The sequence below is a fragment of the Saccopteryx leptura genome, chromosome 3, assembly GCF_036850995.1.
Source record: "Saccopteryx leptura isolate mSacLep1 chromosome 3, mSacLep1_pri_phased_curated, whole genome shotgun sequence".
Lineage (NCBI taxonomy): Eukaryota > Metazoa > Chordata > Mammalia > Chiroptera > Emballonuridae > Saccopteryx > Saccopteryx leptura.
In genome coordinates, this window is record NC_089505.1 from 125,405,606 (window position 1) to 125,423,273 (window position 17,668).

At 50.3% G+C, this 17,668-nt stretch overlaps 1 protein-coding gene across 2 annotated transcripts in view; it reads right to left on the minus strand.

Annotated features, from left to right (window-relative positions):
- The window catches only part of TTC39A (tetratricopeptide repeat domain 39A), a 65,250-nt gene that overhangs the window by 32,777 nt on the left and 14,805 nt on the right, over positions 1 to 17,668 (minus strand). For both annotated transcript variants that reach the window (XM_066376255.1, XM_066376254.1), the window contains exon 2: positions 9,234 to 9,338. In XM_066376255.1, coding sequence (XP_066232352.1) covers positions 9,234 to 9,298 — 65 coding nt within the window. In that variant the 5' untranslated portion in view covers positions 9,299 to 9,338. The remainder of the gene's footprint in view (positions 1 to 9,233; positions 9,339 to 17,668) is intronic.

The window sequence follows — 17,668 nt, forward strand, 5'->3', positions numbered from 1 at the left end:
GCATTGGGTGTGGGGGACAGGCTGTAAGCAGGCAGGGTTGTTATAGCCTAAGGCTTAGTTTTAAGACTAAGCCTTTCCCACCCTTTTAATACTAAGATCTTTTCAAAACCAAGCTTTTGCCCTGGCCGGTTGGCTCAGTGGTAGAGCGTCGGCCTGGCGTGCAGGAGTCCCGGGTTCAATTCCCGGCCAGAGCACACAGGAAAAGCACCCATCTGCTTCTCCACCTCTCCCCCTCTCCTTCCTCTCTGTCTCTCTCTTCCCCTCCTGCAGCTGAGGCTCCATTGGAGCAAAGATGGCCCGGGCGCTGGGGATGGCTCTGTGGCCTCTGCCTCAGGCGCTAGAGTGGCTCTGGATGCAACAGAGCGATGCCCCAGAAGGGCAGAGCATCGCCCCCTGGTGGGCATGCCGGATGGATCCCGGTTGGGCACATGCGGGAGTCTGTCTGACTGCCTCCCCATTTCCAGCTTCGGAAAAATGCAAAAAAAAAAACCAACAAAAAACAAAAAAACAAGCTTTTCCCCACACCCTTGACTATTGCATGATGGGGGTGGTGCACTCTCATGAGGAATCCCATTATGCCTCAGATAAGTGACTTTGTATCAGAGACTTCCTTATTTGTATATTGGATTAAAGGTTTTGATTTCTACACTATAAAATGGGGCAGAGGAGCCCATACTGGAGGAGAGCAGAGAAAGGCCACCTGGAGGAGAGGAGAAGCAGCCAAGATGGTGGAGTGCTGAAGGAGAAGCCAGTTTGTGCAGAGTTTGTGCAGGGAGAAGGAGATGGGAAACAGAGGTGAATAAGGATGGTGAGGTACAAACCTTTGATTCTAGGAAACTCGGATAAGTCAGTGGCTTTGGGAGCCCTGAATGGAAAGGGAAGTGTTTTCCCACTGTGAGTATTTCTCGCCCGCCGGGTGCAAGCTAGGATTAAAGCTAATGGCCCACCAGTTCTTGGCTCCATTGTTTCATTACCATCTGTCCGAATCAAATGCGAACCTGCATGGGCCAGGCAGCTGTGATGGTGGCCATGGCTACTGGCTTTACACACAGTCTCACATGACTGCACCCATCTTCCTGCTTTTCTCATTTACAAACACCTCTGCAAATTCAGTTGCTTTTGTACTTCTGGGTGACCCTCAGGTAATACTATCCTTAGGAATCAAAGGTTTTTGAAGGAAACCAATGGCTGGTCCACCTCTCACCTCCCAGATTTTTGCTAGAACTGCTGAGGGCAGTGGCTTGTGGCCTGGAGGCTGCAGCCAGCAGTGGGGGCAGAACTCAGACTGAGTCCCTCAGACACAGGTTGGAATCTTGGCTTTGCCAGTTAGCAGCTGTGTGGTTCTGGTGAGTCTTGTAGCCTCTCTAAGCCTCAAGTTTCTCCTCGGTAAAATGGATATAATAACTCCTCTCCCAGGACTTTGGGTGGTTTAAATAAGATGCCCAGGCCAGCCTGACCTGTGGTGGCGCAGTGGATAAAGTGTCAACCTGGAAACGCTGAGGTTGCCGGTTCAAAACCCTGGGCTTGCCTGGTCAAGGCACATATGGGAGTTGATGCTTTCTGCTCCTCCCCCCTTCTCTCTCTCTCTCTCTCTCCCCCCCCCCTCTATAATGAATAAAAAAAAAATCTTTATAAAAAAAAAAAGATGCCCAGGCCAGGGCCATATCGCTGATGATCAATTAATGTGACTTCCTCCATGTCCTGCCAGGGTCAAGGGTCACTGTCCTGGACAAAAGCTTTCTCCTTTGGGAGGGGTTTCTCCTGTAGCACACAGACCACGCCTCCCCAGATAATCCCCTCCCACCGGGCCTCTCCCAGGCCTCTGCCTTTCTCTTCCTCTCCTTCCTAACCCTCACCCACACCAGGCTTGAGGCCAGGGACTCAGCCTGCTCAGCCCCACCTGCTGAGCCCAGTGTGATGCTAGGCCCTGAAGGAGGAACAGCCCCCTGGGCAGCTGGCAAGAAAAGTGGAACTTCCAGTCTGAGGCCCAAGGCCACAGTGTACTCCCGGCCCTCCCCAGCCCACCCCTGGGAAGCTCCCCAAGTATGGCAGGGACTGGGATGTGGGATTCAGAGGTATGGTGACCCCCTGACCTCAGACACTCCTAGTTTGCACTCCATAAAGTTCTTGTGTGCACACACAGCACCCAGAGCCCTGCGGGTCAGCCCCTCACCTCTGAGCTAGACCCAGCTATGGAACATGACACCCAGTGGGGCTTCACCTACTGGGCTCGGGCCAGCTATCAGGATGGGGAGGGCACTGGAAGAGCCCTCAGGAGAGCTGATGTTGGAACCAGGGACTCCATGGCCACCTGGAAGTCAGCTAAGCCCTGTAGCCTCCAGCCCTTCCCTCCTCTGCCAATAGCCACGGCTCAGGCCCTTGTCAGCTCCTGGTCAGCCATCCTTGACTCCATCTGTGCCTCCCAACTCTGACCTAACCCGCACTGATCCTTCCTGGGACCTCTCCCAACCCTGCTAGTCCCAACCTAAGGCTCCACTTCTGAGGACTCTCTGGGCAAGGCTGCTCTAAGCTGGAAGGTAGAGGCCGGCTCCTGGCTCCAAGCCTTATTAACTTCATCCTCGTTAAAGCCCCTTCACGCACTTCCTGGTCCTCTCAGACCCCACCTCACTGCCCTCCTCTCCAGCCCAAGGGGACTCATACCCCCAAGTCCACCTCCCCTCACCCACCCCTCTCCTTTCCAGGACCTGCTTAGGCTCCCCTCACTTCAGCCAGGCCTGGGGTCTCCGTCCCTCAAACACACGAGGCTGTCCCTCCATCGCTGCAGGCCTTTGCACAGTCTGTTCCCTCTGCCTTGAAATGTCCTCCCCATCTGGCTGACTCCTTCTGGTCCTGCCTATCTCAGCTTAGATGTCACTTCCTCCAGGAAGACATCCTGGGCAGGCTTCATTGATTTTAGTCTGTAGTTATACTGGGCCCCATGCCTAAAAAGGCCCCATCCTTGGTTTAATGTTCTGCTATTGCTGCCTTGACAATTCATGTGCCCAGACCACACATGAATTGGGATCCAGGTCTAACTCCTAGCACCCCTTACTGCTGTTTCACTGGGGACAGCCCACTCCTTGCTCAGTACTGCAGCCCCAGAACCCAGCATGTGCTGGGCACGTGGGGGCACTCCTGACACTTTGCTGAATGAACCAGCAACAGATGCCCAGTCACCCCTCCCACTGATCACACCTTGACCTTGACATCATCCCACAGAATAGCTCAGTCTCTGGAGTCTTAAACGAGGCCACCTATCCTCCCAACCACAACCTCCTACCATCCCGCTTGGGCACTCCTTTTGCCCCCTCCCCGCCCCCACTTCCAGGCTGTCTTCCCTACCTGATGTCACAACCTACTGCTTACTGTCCCCTCTCTTGTGAAACTCACTGCTGAGCCTTCCAATCTCCTGCTGTGCCCAGCTAGGAATCCCGGCCACAATGCCCACTCTTCCCCGTACTAGCCCTGAAGGAAGCTGCCAGCCACACACACAGGAACACTCTGAGCAGGGGCCACCAGCTCCAGCCAGGCCTGTCACACTGCAACATCGCCCTCCTCCCCGTCACCCCCAGCACCACGCCCACCCCTCACTCTCCGCAAAGGACTTGCCTCTTCCAGCGACAGAACCCCAGGACTCGGCATGGACACACCTGTAACTTCCTACACTGGCACACTGGCTCTCCCTCCTGCCCTCCCTCCGGGAGGAGAGGCAGGTGCGAGACCTTCTGTCCAAGGTGAACTCCGCCACCTGCTCGGGGGCCACGACAGCTCAGGCCGTGAGCTGTGGAGCTGGGCGGGCTGGGCTTGGAATCCTGGTGCTGCCACGTAATGGCCATGGTCATATTTTCATTTAAAAAAAAGAAAAAGGAGGCCCTGGCCGGTTGGCTCAGTGGTGGAGCATCGGCCTGGCATGCAGAAGTCCCGGGTTTGATTCCCGGCCAGGGCACACAGGAGAAGCGCCCATCTGCTTCTCCCCCCTCCCCCCCTCCTTCCTCTCTGTCTCTCTCTTCCCCTCCTGCAGCTGAGGCTCCATTGGAGCAAAGATGGCCCGGGCGCTGGGGATGGCTCCTTGGCCTCTGCCCCAGGCGCTAGAGTGGCTCTGGTCGCAACAGAGCGACGCCCCAGAGGGGCAGAGCATCGCCCCCTGGTGGGCAGAGCATCGCCCCCTGGTGGGTGTGCCGGGTGGATCCCGGTCGGGCGCATGCGGGAGTCTGTCTGACTGTCTTTCCTCGTTTCCAGCTTCAGAAAAATACAAAAAAAAAAGAAAGAAAGAAAAAGGAATGGGGTAGCTACCATGTTCCAGAAACAGCATTCAGGGACACACACAGCATCAAGTAAAATAAACTTGAAGCAAAGACAACACTATTCAAAGTGACAGATTGAAGGAGCGGGAAAAGCAGGGGCTCTCTAAAGGCAAAGGAGGGGTGACATCCTCACTGCCTGGGATGAGGACAGTGCAATGAGATACTTGGTATACGACGAGGAAAAGGGAATGATACAACCCCAAGCACCCTGGCTGAGTAGCTCAGTAATTGGTTAGAGTGTTGTCCCAATGCACCAAGGTTGCAGGTTCAATCCCCAGTCAGGGCACATACAAGAATCAACCAATGAATGCATAAATACGTGGAACAAGAAGTCAGTATGTCTCGCCCTCCCTCCCTTTCTCTAAAATCAATAAATACAAATTAAGAAGATGTGTTGTAGAATTGTACACTAAAAATCTATATAACTTTGCTAACCAGTGTCAACCCAATAAATTCAATTAAAAAAAATTTTTTTTAAACAGTGGAATAATAGTCTATTCTAAGTTCAGAGCTTTTCTTATTATTTCTCATACATAACAAAGATTTCTTTCAGGATGAATTCATATTTCAAGAGCTTGTTAGAGCTAATGCAAAAATATCAAATATAAGTAGCTTAACATAAAAAAAAAAAAAAGTGAGCCCTGGCCTGGCGTGCAGGAGTCCTGGGTTTGATTCCCAGCCAGGGCACACAGGAGAAGCGCCCATCTGCTTCTCCACCCCTCCCCCTCTCCTTCCTCTCTGTCTCTCTCTTCCCCTCCCGCAGCCAAGGCTTCAAAGGGCACTGAGGATGGCTCTGTGGCCTCTGCCTCAGGTGCTAGAATGGCTGATTGTGGCAGAGCGCTGCCCCAGATGGGCAGGGCATCGCCCCCTGGTGGGCATGCCGGGTGGATCCTGGTCAGGCGCATGCGGAAGTCTCTGTCTCTCCGTTTCCAACTTAAGAAAAATTTTAAAAAATTAAAAAAAAATAAAACTGAAATAAAAAAAGGAAACTGAATACCAACATCTTCTGAAGCTTCAATGGCTGCAACTGGGGAGGGGAGGCCATTCTGAGCAAGACTTATTTTCTGTAGCCCAGTGGTCAGAGGTGGGGAGACGTTTCTGCTGCCCCCAGACACGTAGCAGTATCTGAAAACATTTTTAGCTGACACAAGGGGTGGTGAGGAGTACGCTACTGACATCGACTGTTTGAGGGAAAAACTCTTCAATTCAAAAATAAAAACCCTTTTCCGGAATGGGGCAGGGACTAAGATGAAGGGACATGGAGCTGCCTTCCAGGTGTGGTAGGAGGTGGCCTCGTGAAATGACCGTCTCCCTGTGTGCCAGGATGAGGGGTGAGGCATCCCTGAATGAGGAGGGGCACAGGTGGGGGTCCCTTAGGGATTCTGTGGTCGGTACAGCCAGAGGGCCCAAGTACAGCCGTGTCATCTGGTTTTCAGTTTCTTCTGGCTCTGACTCCGTTCTGTTGGCCCCATGTCTGCAGGATATAGTTCAGCCAGGTCTGAGCTGGGCCTCAGGGGATGAGGAGGCAGGCCGGTGTCTGAGCTTGGAGCGGAGCAGGACAGGCTGAGCACCCGTGACCTCAGGCAGCCTGGCCTGTGAGGAAAGGTGGCCAGGTTGGGATTCAGGGCCAAGTAAGGGGCAGGTAATGACCAGGATGGAAGTGGAGGCAGGGAGCCTTCCAAAAACACTAGAAGGGGAACGTGGATGATGGAGCAGGAAGGGGCTTGGTCTGCTTCAGATGATGGCCACAATCCTACTGCAGAGCCCCGTTGGCCCGGCCCTGCCCCACCTCAAGCCCAGGGCCCCTGACGGTAGGGGTGAGGTATGGGGACTGCTGCCTGAGCAACTGTCTAAGACTCATCACACCTTGGAACCCCCACCCCCAAGAAGCTGAGCCACTGGCCCAGCAGAATGGGTCAGTCAAGACTAGAGAAATTGAACAGGGCAGGCTTAGGGGGTTGGGAACTTAGGGAAGGAGGCCCCCTGCCTCACTAGTTGCTTTTCCTTAGGAGCCTGGGAGAACCAGGCGTGGCAGAGAATGACCTAGATAAAAAGAGGGCAGTAAGGGTAAGCTGGCTGCAGACATGATCAGATCCCTTGCCCCTCATCCCCACCCCAATCCCAGAATGCAGCCAGCCAGGGGTTCTCTGTGCAGGCCGAGGAATGGAAGGTTCTTCCCTGGCGAAGCTGACATCTGGGGCCACTGTCAGCCAGATCATCCCAAAGTTGATGGCACCAATTATAGGGCTGCCTGGCCTGGACTTTCTAGCCAGCCTTGAGCGAACTTGCTCCTAAATATAACCATACAGACATCCAGGGAACAGCGGAGATTGAGGAAAGCCCCCCAAGGGAAGAGGATTCCCCTCATTAGACAGAAATAGGAAAGCTGAAGAAAGCTGAGATTATGTAGAAAAAGCATAAAACATTTTAAAAAGAGATAATAGTCTGTGAAAATAATAACAATAAATACTTATTAGATGCTTGCTGCATGTCAAGCCCTGTCCTAAGGACTTTCATATTCCAAATATATGTAGATATAAAGAGCAGAGTGTACCCCTAAACCAAGATGTTTTAGGGGAAAAAACATTCAGAGAACAATGAAGCGTACTAGAAAATTAAGCACAGAATAACAAAAATAAAGTAAAGGAGTTGCCTGACCTGGTGGTGACACAGTGGATAGAGCATTGGACTGGGATGCAGAGGACCCAGGTTTGAAATCCCAAGGTCTCCAGCTTGAGTGCAGGCTCACCAGCTTGTGCAAGGGGTTGTTGGCTTGAGCATGGGATCATAGACATGACCCCATGGTCGCTGACTTGAGCCCAAAGGTTGCTGGCTTGAAGCCCAAGGTCCCTGGCTTGAGCCCAAGGTCACTGGCTTGAGCAAGGGGTCACTTGCTCTGCTATAGCCCCCCCCCCCCCGGTCAAGGCACATATGAGAAGCAATCAATGAACAACTAAAGTGCCACAACTATGAGTTGATGCTTCTCATCTCTCTCCTTTCCTGTCTGTCCCTATCTGTCCCTCTCTCTGTCTCTCTCTGTCTCTGTCACACAAAAAAAGGAAAAAAGAAAAGAAAAAGGAAAAGGAGTTAATGATAAAATTGAGGAGATCTCCCAAATATCAGAGACAAAGAATTCTGAATTGGGGGCAGGGGGAGATAAGAGCTCAGAAGAGGACTGATCCAGGAAGCCTGTCTGACTGAAACTCAGGAAAGGGAAACAGAACATGGAGGGGTCACACCACAGAACTTCCTAGAACTGAAAGACAGAGTCACAAATAAAATGTATCAAATAAAAAAAAAACCTACACTGCAGCAGGTCATGGTGACATTTCAGACTCGCAGGAATAAGAGAGAAGGTGCTCAAGTTTTCTGGAGAGGGAGTAAAGGTCACACGCAAAGTAAGAGGAATGAGGCTTCTCACAGCTACAGGAGATGTTACAAAACGAGGCACAATGGCTTCAGAATTCTGATGAGGAAAAAATATATTTATGCAATAATTTCTTAGGAAATTTTTAGAGGACATGCTCTGGTGAAATGAGGGAGGACACAAGAGAGGAAAAGCTGTGATAAGCAAAGAGGAAAGAAGCAAAAGGACATGTCTGTCCCCAGGGGACAGGTTTCCTGGGAAAGGAAGGACCGACTGCTCACCTATCATGCCTGAGCATGCAGGGAAAAACTCAATAAACAGCATGGTCTGATGGAGTGGTTATAGAGAGTCCAGGAAGAGTGTATAGTAAATTGGGCAATAAAAAAGGAGACAAATATTAACTCTAGAAAGGAAATGTAGTCTTAATGTAAGACTTGTGCTGCGATGAGACTCAACTGCAGTTATAATAATGTAAACATCATTACTGATTCAGCCACATATTGTGATATAATGATAGGAGGATGAGGGAAGGGAGATGGGCAGAGGTATGAGAAAGCTAACTTCTTGTTTACCAATAGATGTTTAAAAGTAAAAAGTAAAAAATAAAGTGAATTTTATGGTATCTGATTTTTTTCTCAATTTCAGTTTTTGCAAAACTGAAAAAAGTAAGTTAAAAAAATAGCAGTATAGGCCCTGGCTGGTTGGCTCAGTGGTAGAGTGTCAGCCCAGCGTATGGATGTCCCTGGTTTGATTTCCGGTCAGGGCACACAGGAGAAGCACCCATCTGCTTCTCCCCCCCCCCTTGCTTCTCTCTCTCTCTTTCTCTCTCTCTTTCTCTCTTTCCTCCTCCCCTCCTGAAGCCATGGCTTGAGTACAGCACATTGGCCTGGGGTGCTGAGGATGGCTCCATGACCTCCACCTCAGGCGCTAAAAAAAATGGCTCTGGTTGCAACATAGCAAGTGCCCCAGATAGGCAGAGCATCACCCCCTAGTAGGAATGCCAGGTGGATCCCATTTGGGGTGCATGCGGGAGTCTGTCTCTCTGCCTCCCTTCCTCTCACTTAATAAATTTAAGAAGAAAAAAAAAGAGCAGTATAAGCACATTATTTAAAAATAAGGGAGTAAATACTAGAACTGGCTAAATGACTAACCATCATTATTACACTAAAAGGCAACTCAAGTCTAGAGCACTTTGGAGAAAAATCAATAGAGGGGCTGTGTTAACTAGCCCCAGTTAACTGACAACCCCCCAGTGGACTCAGTGGGAACAAGAAGTCAAAGTAGAAGAGGCCTAAGGACCCTAAGGGGAAGAAGTCACTGTGACCCTGGCGAGGGCCTGGCTCCTCACAGCTGTGGAATGGGGAGCTTGAACCATTTTTACGGGACTTTCAGGGGTCATGGTGACCCAGAAGGCTGAAGGCATTCAGTTACATGGGGATCTTCTCACAGAAGACCTCTGGGTCTTCATGACTCCAAAACCCCCATCCCTATACTCACACGTGGGCTCACACAAGTGCATGTGCACACATGCCTCCTACCCCCAACCGGGGCTTAAGCCTTACCTGGGCTTGAGGTAGCTGAGTGCTTCTGAGAACTGGTTGGTGAGGAAGAGGTCCAGGGCGGTCATGCACTGGTCCAGGGCCTCATGGAGGCTATTCACAGGAGTCCTGACAAGAGAGACCCGGGGTGTGATACAAGAGACTTCAACCCCACCCCTGGACGGAACAGGGCCTCACAGGGCCCACCTGGCCTCCCCAGTGGGCCTTGGATGCCTGCATGAGCTCCCCCAGGCTGTCTACATGAACACAAGAACAATTTGGACCCCCCTCTAAACGTTCCGAAGGGTGGCAGGAGAACAGAATGGGGTGGCATATGAGAGCTGGTGGAAAGGGCTAGGGAACTGAGTACCAGGGGACAAGGAAGACTCAGAAATAAATTCATCTTACCTCTCGCAAGGGTAGAAGGAATCTTTGTGGCCCTCCTGACCCATTGGGCTTTTCTGCCCCTCCCTGGGGGGGCACAGCCCACCCACTAAATTCCACTTCAGTCCTTTTCTTCCTCCTTCTCTAGGCCTCCCCCTCTCCCCCCCAGGCCTGCACTCTAGAACCCCAGACACGCTGTCACAATGGGCTACAGCGGGTGGGGAGGCTGCAGGAGCTGCCCGGGCCTTTCACGCTCAAGGGTCACCTTCCCGATGGCACCTCCAATATAGTCCGGTCCTTACACTTCTTTATAGCTCTCACCACCTTCTGATATGCGTGTTTTACTTATTTTTATGTTTACAGTCCGTCTCCCTCCGCTAAAATATAAGCTTCCTGAATCTTTGTTTTGTTCACTGCTGTGTCCCCAGCACGTAGTATCTGGTAGAAAACGGAGTTTTTTTGTTGTTGTTTTTTTCATTTTTCCGAAGCTGGAAACGGGAAGGCAGTCAGACAGACTCCCGCATGCACCCGACTGGGATCTACCCTCTGGGGCGTCGCTCTGCCGCAATCAGAGCCACTCTAGCGCCTGAGGCAGAGGCCACAGAGCCATCCCCAGTGCCCAGCCATCTTTGCTCCAATGGGGCCTTGGCTGCAGGAGGGGAAGAGAGAGACAGAGAGGAAGGAGAGGGGGAGGGGTGGAGAAGCAGATGGGCGCTTCTCCTGTGTGCCCTGGCCGGGAATTGAACCCTGGACTCCTGCACGCCAGGCCGATGCTCTACCGCTGAGCCAACTGGCCAGGGCAGAAAACGAGTTTTTGATAAATATCTGTTAAGTAAGTGAATAGATGACTGAAGAGTCTAAGACTAGGAGAGAAAATCTCTGACCTTTCTGGGTCTCAGCTTCCCCGTTGAAAATGAGATGAAACCAGGAGATCCCAAAGTCCCATTTGATGATTTTGAAAATGTCTCTTCTCAAGGGCTCTCTTTTGAGTGAGAGAAGGTCCCAAAATGGGCCTCGATGATCTTGTTGAAAGGAGATACTTTTCCCCATAAGTTAAGAAAAAGTCCCTTGTCCACAAGTTCAACTCCTACATATATGTTAAGGCCCAGCTCTAATGTCTCCTCCTGTGTGATACATCAGCAGAAATTCCCAGGCAAATTGAAAGGTGTCTTGTTCAAAACTGAATTCTTGTTTGTTCTCAAATCTGTTTCCCCCCAGTCTTTAATAAATGACACCCCTCTACCCAGCTCCTCACACCAGAAATCTGATAGCCATCCTTAACACATCCCGCTCCCTGACCTCTGTCACCTACTCCATCATTAAGCCCTTTCAGTTCTCCCTCCTGCTTAACCAGGTGGTGGCACAGTGGATAGGGTGTTGACCTGGGATGCTAAGAACCCAAGTTTAAAACCCCAAGGTTGCCAGCTTGAGTGTGGGCTCATTCAGCTTGCAGGGTCGCCAGCTTGAGTGTAGGATCATAGACAACCCCATGGTCACAGGCTTGAGCCCACGGTCGCTGGCTTGAACAAGGGGTCACTGGCTCAGCTGGAGCCCCCCAGTCAAGACACATATGAGAAGCAATCAATGAACTAAAGTGGTGCAACTTCATAGTTGCTGCTTCTCTTCTCTCTCCCTCCCTCCTTTCTCTTTCTCTTGTCTCCCTCTCTCAAGTGTGTGCTATGCGCGCTAAAAAAACAACAGCAAAAACCCCTCCTGAACATCTCTTAACCCACCCCATTCAATGCCAGCACCGTCCAGGCAGCCACTATTATCTTTACCCAGGTCTGATGGAAGACTTCCCGCTCCTACTCCTTCTCTCTCTGTTAGACCATTTTATTCTATATTTCATGTCTCTTAACACTCTTTGCTACTTCTTTGACTCTTAGAATCGGAGTAATTTCTTTTTTTATTATTTATTTATTTATTTTTTTGTATTTTTCTGAAGCTGGAAACGGGGAGGCAGTCAGACAGACTCCCGCGTGCGCCCGACCGGGATCCACCCGGCACGCCCACCAGGGGGCAATGTTCTGCCCATCCAGGGCGTCGCTCTATCCTGACCAGAGCCACTCTAGCGCCTGGGGCAGAGGCCAAGGAGCCATCCCCAGCGCCCGGGCTATCTTTTGCTCCAATGGAGCCTTGGCTGCGGGAGGGGAAGAGAGAGACAGAGAGGAAGGATCGGGGGAGGGGTGGAGAAGCAAATGGGCGCCTCTCCTGTGTGCCCTGGCCGGGAATCGAACCTGGGACTTCCGCACGCCAGGCCGACGTTCTACCACTGAGCCAACCGGCTAGGGCTCGGAGTAATTTCTTTAGGTCGTCCATTTCACTAATTCGCTTCAAGATGTGTCTCATCTGTTACTTATCCTGTCTATTGAGTTTTTTATTTCAATGGTTACATATTTTATCTCCAGAAATTTTTCAAATATGCTGGCCATTTGGGGCAGTATTTTCTTCCCTGCTTATTGTTTCAAGTCCGTCTTTGATTTCTTTTTACACATTTTAAACACAATTATTTATATTCTGTGTACAATTCTAGCATCTCAGACACTCAGAGAAATTAATTCTGCTATTTCTTGCTTCTGGTGCCTCTCGCTCACGGTGACTTGTTTCCTTGTGTGTTTTGGCATTTTAGCTCGAGCTCCTATTGATAGATCCCTCTGGGATGAGGTCCCATTCCTCCAGGGAGGATTTCCGTTCCCTTCGCCGGGTTCCCTGCAGCACTAGCACCCTGCCACCACTTGTTACTTTTTTAGTTTAGCATTTTCAGGATCACAAAGGTAGGGTGTATTCAAACCCAAAATTTGTGTGATGGCAATATTTATAATTTTCTAGGAAACCTTTTTGTCCCCACCAAAACTGTTGTCTCACTTTGCAGGTAGGTGGATATTTTTCTCTGCTCAGTGCCCCTATTTGCTGAGGACACCCTTCAAAAGTCCCAGACTCATGTCGTGGGGACAGGGAGGCTATGTTCCAACTCCTCCCACTGTGGCTGGACAGGCCCAGGACCTTACTTCCCATCCCTGTGTGGCCATTGAAACCCAAGGTTGTGGATTTCTGGAATTTGTAAACACCTCCAGGTTGCTATGGCTTCACCCCATTTACCAGCCTGATTTTAACTCCCTCTTCTTTTCTGTTCCTTCTGTGGAAGCTCTGGAATGTATTTTAAAGGATGTTTGTTATGACCTGTCAGCCTCTAGGTACTGTTTTCAAGGGAGAATTTTGGAATTCTTTCTTATAATAGCCAAAGTTATCTTTTTAAAATCCAAGTTTGATCATGTCACACTTTTATTTTTTAGTGGGGGGCGGGGGGAGGAGACCAGGGACAGACAGACAGACAGGTAGGGAGAGAGATGAGAAGTATCAGTTCTTCATTGCAGCACCTTAGTTGTTCATTGATTGCTTTCTCATATGTGCCTTGTCCAGGGGGCTCCAGCTAAGCCAGTGACCCCTTGCTCAAGCCAGCAACCTTGGGGTCCTGTCTATGATTCCATGCTCAAGCCAGCGACCTCAGGGTTTCGAACCTGGGTCCTCAGTATCCCAGGCTGGTACTCTATCCACTGTGCCACCACCTGGTCAGGCAACCATGTCACAATTTTAGACTTGAACTCCTTCACTGCCTTCTCACTACTCTTAGGATAAAGACCAAGTTCCTTTCTGTGGCCTAAGAGGCTGCTCTGAAAGCAGCCCCTGTCCCTCTCTTCCTGAGGCAGGGACAGTCTTCTTTTGCATGCAGGGCTTAGCCTGGTGTTCAGTCCATTCATGTCAGCTGGATGAATCAATGCAGACGCAGTGAGCACTTCTGGCCTCAGGTGTCTAACTGGCATTCTCTCCTTGAGCCTCTATAAGCTCTGGAAGTGGGGTGATCACTACTGCTGCGGATGTGGAGACTGAGGCACAGAGAAGAGGTGACTTGGCCAAGGTCACATGCTCAGCATGGGTTCTAACCCAAGTTTCTACCTGAGCCAGTGCCCACCAGTTCAGCCCCAGGGAGTCAAGTCTGTCGTCCTGGCTTATGTCCATCTCTACACAGTTCCAGAGCCAAGAGACTGACCCCCACTTCTGTGCTGTACCCCCCATCACCACCACCCCTTCACCAGTCCCCAAGGGAACGGTTCTGCCTGTTTTGATAATCCAGAGAGAAAGGCACAAACAGATGGACAGACAGCCCAGAGGCATACATTCCCTCCCCTGGCAACCCCAGCACCCCCTCTTGACTGTAGTGAGTGTGTCTGCGGTGACCTCTCCCGACAGGAAACTGCTTTGGGAGGCCCTGAGCTGGTTTCGTCCCTTCTTGCCTCCCACAAACCCCACTAATCTCCAGCTCTGGGGACACAGAGCAGACGCAGAGCTGGGCCTGCCTTTGAGGAGCACATGGTGCATACGGGGGACGACAGATGCAGCAGCAGCAGCAGTGACAGCCGGAGCCCTCATGGGAGCCCCTGGGCTGAGGAGGCCCAGGAGTGAGAGTGGGGCACTCAAGGAAGCTCTCTGGAAAAGATGACACTGAGCAGGGGACAAGATGGAGAAAAAAGTCCAAGAAGGGGAAAGAGTGTGAGCAAAGCGCTGGAAGCATGACACCATGGTGAGGAGGAGGCACAGCCGCAGGGCAGGGCAGAAGCCGGGTGCTCTGGAAGGCCTGCGGGGTGGGGGTGGGGTGGGGAGCTCAGGAAGGCCAGGGACCTTGGTCCCATGACTTAATAACAACATTAACAACCACCCCATCACCACCATGAAATATCACTTTAAGTTATCTAAACTGATGACTAATTATTTCACTCAATCCTCCAGCCAGCCCTGAGAGGCAGGTGCTCTTATCTACATTTGAAAGATAAGGAAGTGAAGACAGGAACAAGTACTCCTCCCAGGACCCTGGAAGACAGATGCTTTCTGCAGAAGCAGCCTCGCCAAACCTTTCTCCTCTCCTGGAGGACTGAGGTCCCCACTCGTCCAAAGGCTTTCCCTGTGTCCAAAGGGTCTTTCCGCTCCAGGCCACCTTGCTGGGCCCAGGCCAGTACATTCCTGAGCTCCCACTGTACCTTGAGGAAATAGAAGTTTGGAGGGGTCGCTAAGCTGGATAGGGCATGAAGTAGGGCTGGTGACTAACGCCAGGAGCTTTGGCATAGTGGGGAGGTGGACCTGAGGCCAAGGTGAGAAGGGAGCTGGAGGCTGAGGGGGAGCATCTGACAATCTGGAGCCACCCCACTCTCTCCCTCCCTCCAGCCTCCCTGCTTTTGTCCGCCTGGAAGCTGCTACCTCAGTGCCTGATGGGCAGAGCTGGGTAGAGCTGGGGACAGAAAATGCCCTGCCTTGATTTTAGTCAGGATGAGGTGGGTGTTGAACAGGGGAGGCAGGGCAAGGACATCACACCAGGGAGCAGATTGGAGTCAGGTGCCCCCCCCCACTTCACCATTCAGGGGGACCCGTGGCTCAGAGGGTGAGGCAATATGTCTATGGGGACCTAGCACTTTTTCCCCCTTCTTCTTCTTTTCCAAGTGAGAGAAGGGGAGATAGAGAGACAGACTCCCACATGTGCCCCAACCAGATCTACCCGGCAACTCCCCTCTAGGGCCACGCTCCCAACTGAGCTATTTTTAACAGCTGGGGTGGAGGGGCCCAGGGCCAATGCCATGGCTGTGGGAAAGGAAGAGAGAGAGAGAGAGAGAAAGAGAGAGAGGGGAGAAGGAGAGGGAGAGGTGGAGAAGCAGATGGTCACTCTCCTGTGTGCACTGACTGGGAATCAAACCCAGGATATCCATTTGCTAGGCGGATGCTCTACCACTGAGCCAACCAGCCAGGGCCGGACCTAGCACTTCTAAAGCGACCTTTCCAAATTATAAATATGATTGTGACTCTACTTGCAAAGAATCCTCTTTATGCTTAGCTCTGCATAACGCAAGTATCATGTGGCATGGAGTGAGGTAGCATGGTCTGGTGCAATGTGGTCTTCAAGGGTTTTTAAAAAATTGACTTTAGAGAGAGAGAGGAAAGGGTGAGAGAGAGAGAAACATCAACCCATTGCTCCACCCACCTACACATTCACTGGTCAACTCCTGCATGTGCTTCACATGATCAAACCCCCAACCCTGGCAAATGGGGATGATGCTCCAAACAACTGAGCTACCCAGCCAGTGCAAAAGTTTTGAAAACAGACAACCCTGGCCTCAGCAATTATTTGTGGGAGAAATCTGGGAAGGTGCTTTAATGGTTATGAGCCTCAGTTTCCCTATCAATGAAATGGGAGGTGGGGAACTCCCCTACCTCCCAGGATTGCTATGAAGAACAATGGAGACAATGTAAAGCACAATAAGAAGCACCAGGAAATGTTACTGGTGGTTGTTTTTTTCTAAGACAATGTATTTCCATCATTCCTTTTATTGAGCATTTCTGCTTTTATAACAAAACTAAGTTACTTTAAAACATTGAGACTATAGCCTGACCAGGCGGTGGCACAGTGAATAAAGCGTTGGGCTGGGATGCCGAGGACCCAAGTTCGAGACCTCGAGGTCGCCAGCTTGAGCGCGGGCTCATCTGGTTTGAGCAAAAAGCTCACCAGCTTGGACCCAAGGTACCTGGCTCAAGCGAGGGGTCACTCGGTCTGCTGAAGGCCCGCGGTCAAGGCGCATATGAGAAAGCAATCAATGAACAACTAAGGTGTTGCAACGCGCAATGAAAAACTAATGATTGATGCTTCTCATCTCTTCGTTCCTGTCTGTCTGTCCCTGTCTATCCTCTCTCTGACTCTCTTTGTCTCTGTAAAAACAAAACAAACAAACAAAAAAAAACATTGAGACTATAGCCCTGGCCAGTTAGCTCAGTTAGTTAGGCAGTGATTTTTCAACTTTTGTCTCTCATGTATTCATAAACTAATTACTAAAGAAAAAGGGACCCTGACCTCTTCTTCCTTAGTAACTAATTTACGTGTGCCATGAGATGAAAATGGTTGTATTTAGTCAGGGGCACTGACCTTAGTAATTAGTGTGTGTTTGTGCCATGAAAAAAAAAGGTTGAAAATCACTGAGTTAGAGCACTGTCCCGTATGCCCAGGTTGTGGGTTCGATACCCAGTCAGGGCACATACAAGAATCAACCAATGAATGCATAAATAAGTGGAATAAAAAATTGATGTCTCTCTCGCTCTCTCCCTTACACACTCTTTAAAAACAATTTAAAAAAATAAAAATGAAAAAAGATTAAGTCTGTGTGTCCCATGACCCTGTGATTCTACTCCTATGGGGAAACCTATAAGAACACTCACATATGTGCAAAGGGCAATCGTATGAGAATATTCGTATGAGAATTGAATAGCAAGACACTGGGAACCACCTCAATGATCATCAGGGGGTCTGGATAAACAAGCAGAGGGGGGTCTCTATATCACCTGGTATATTAAACATACGTCAGGGCAAGGGGGGACCAGATCAGCAAGGATCTAGAAGGCTAAGTCTCAGAAACCTGAAGCTGAATGAGGAAAAGCAAGGCTGTAGAACAAATCGTGCTGTATGACTTCATTTGTATAAAAATTTTAAAGAGGAAACAAACTATATTTTTAGACTTACACACAACAAAAGAATGAAAACAGAAAATAAATGATAAAACTGAAATTCTGGACGGCAATTATCTCCATAGAGGTAGGTGGGGAGGAGGGCCACAAGAGGCTTCAACAGGCTGTGTCATGGTTTATTTCTTAAAAAGAAGACTATGAACTAAATGAGGCACAGTGTTCATATCTGGAAAAGCTGGGTATCAAGAGCATGGAATTCATTTTATTTGCTACATTTTTCTGAAAGCTTAAAATATTTCATGATTTTGCCTGACCAGTGGTGGTGCAGTGGATAGAGTGTCGATTTGGGATGCTGAATCCCTGGTTCAAAACCCTAAGGTCGCCAGCTTCAGCATGGGGTCGCTGGCTTGAGCATCAGGTCATAGACATGACCCCACGGTTGCCAGCTTGAGCCCAAAAGGTCATGCTGGCTTGAAGCAAGGGGTCACTGGCTTGGCTGGAGCCCTCCAGTCAAGGCACATACAAGAAGCAATCAATGAACGAAAGTGCCGCAAGTACGAGTTGATGCTTCTCATCTC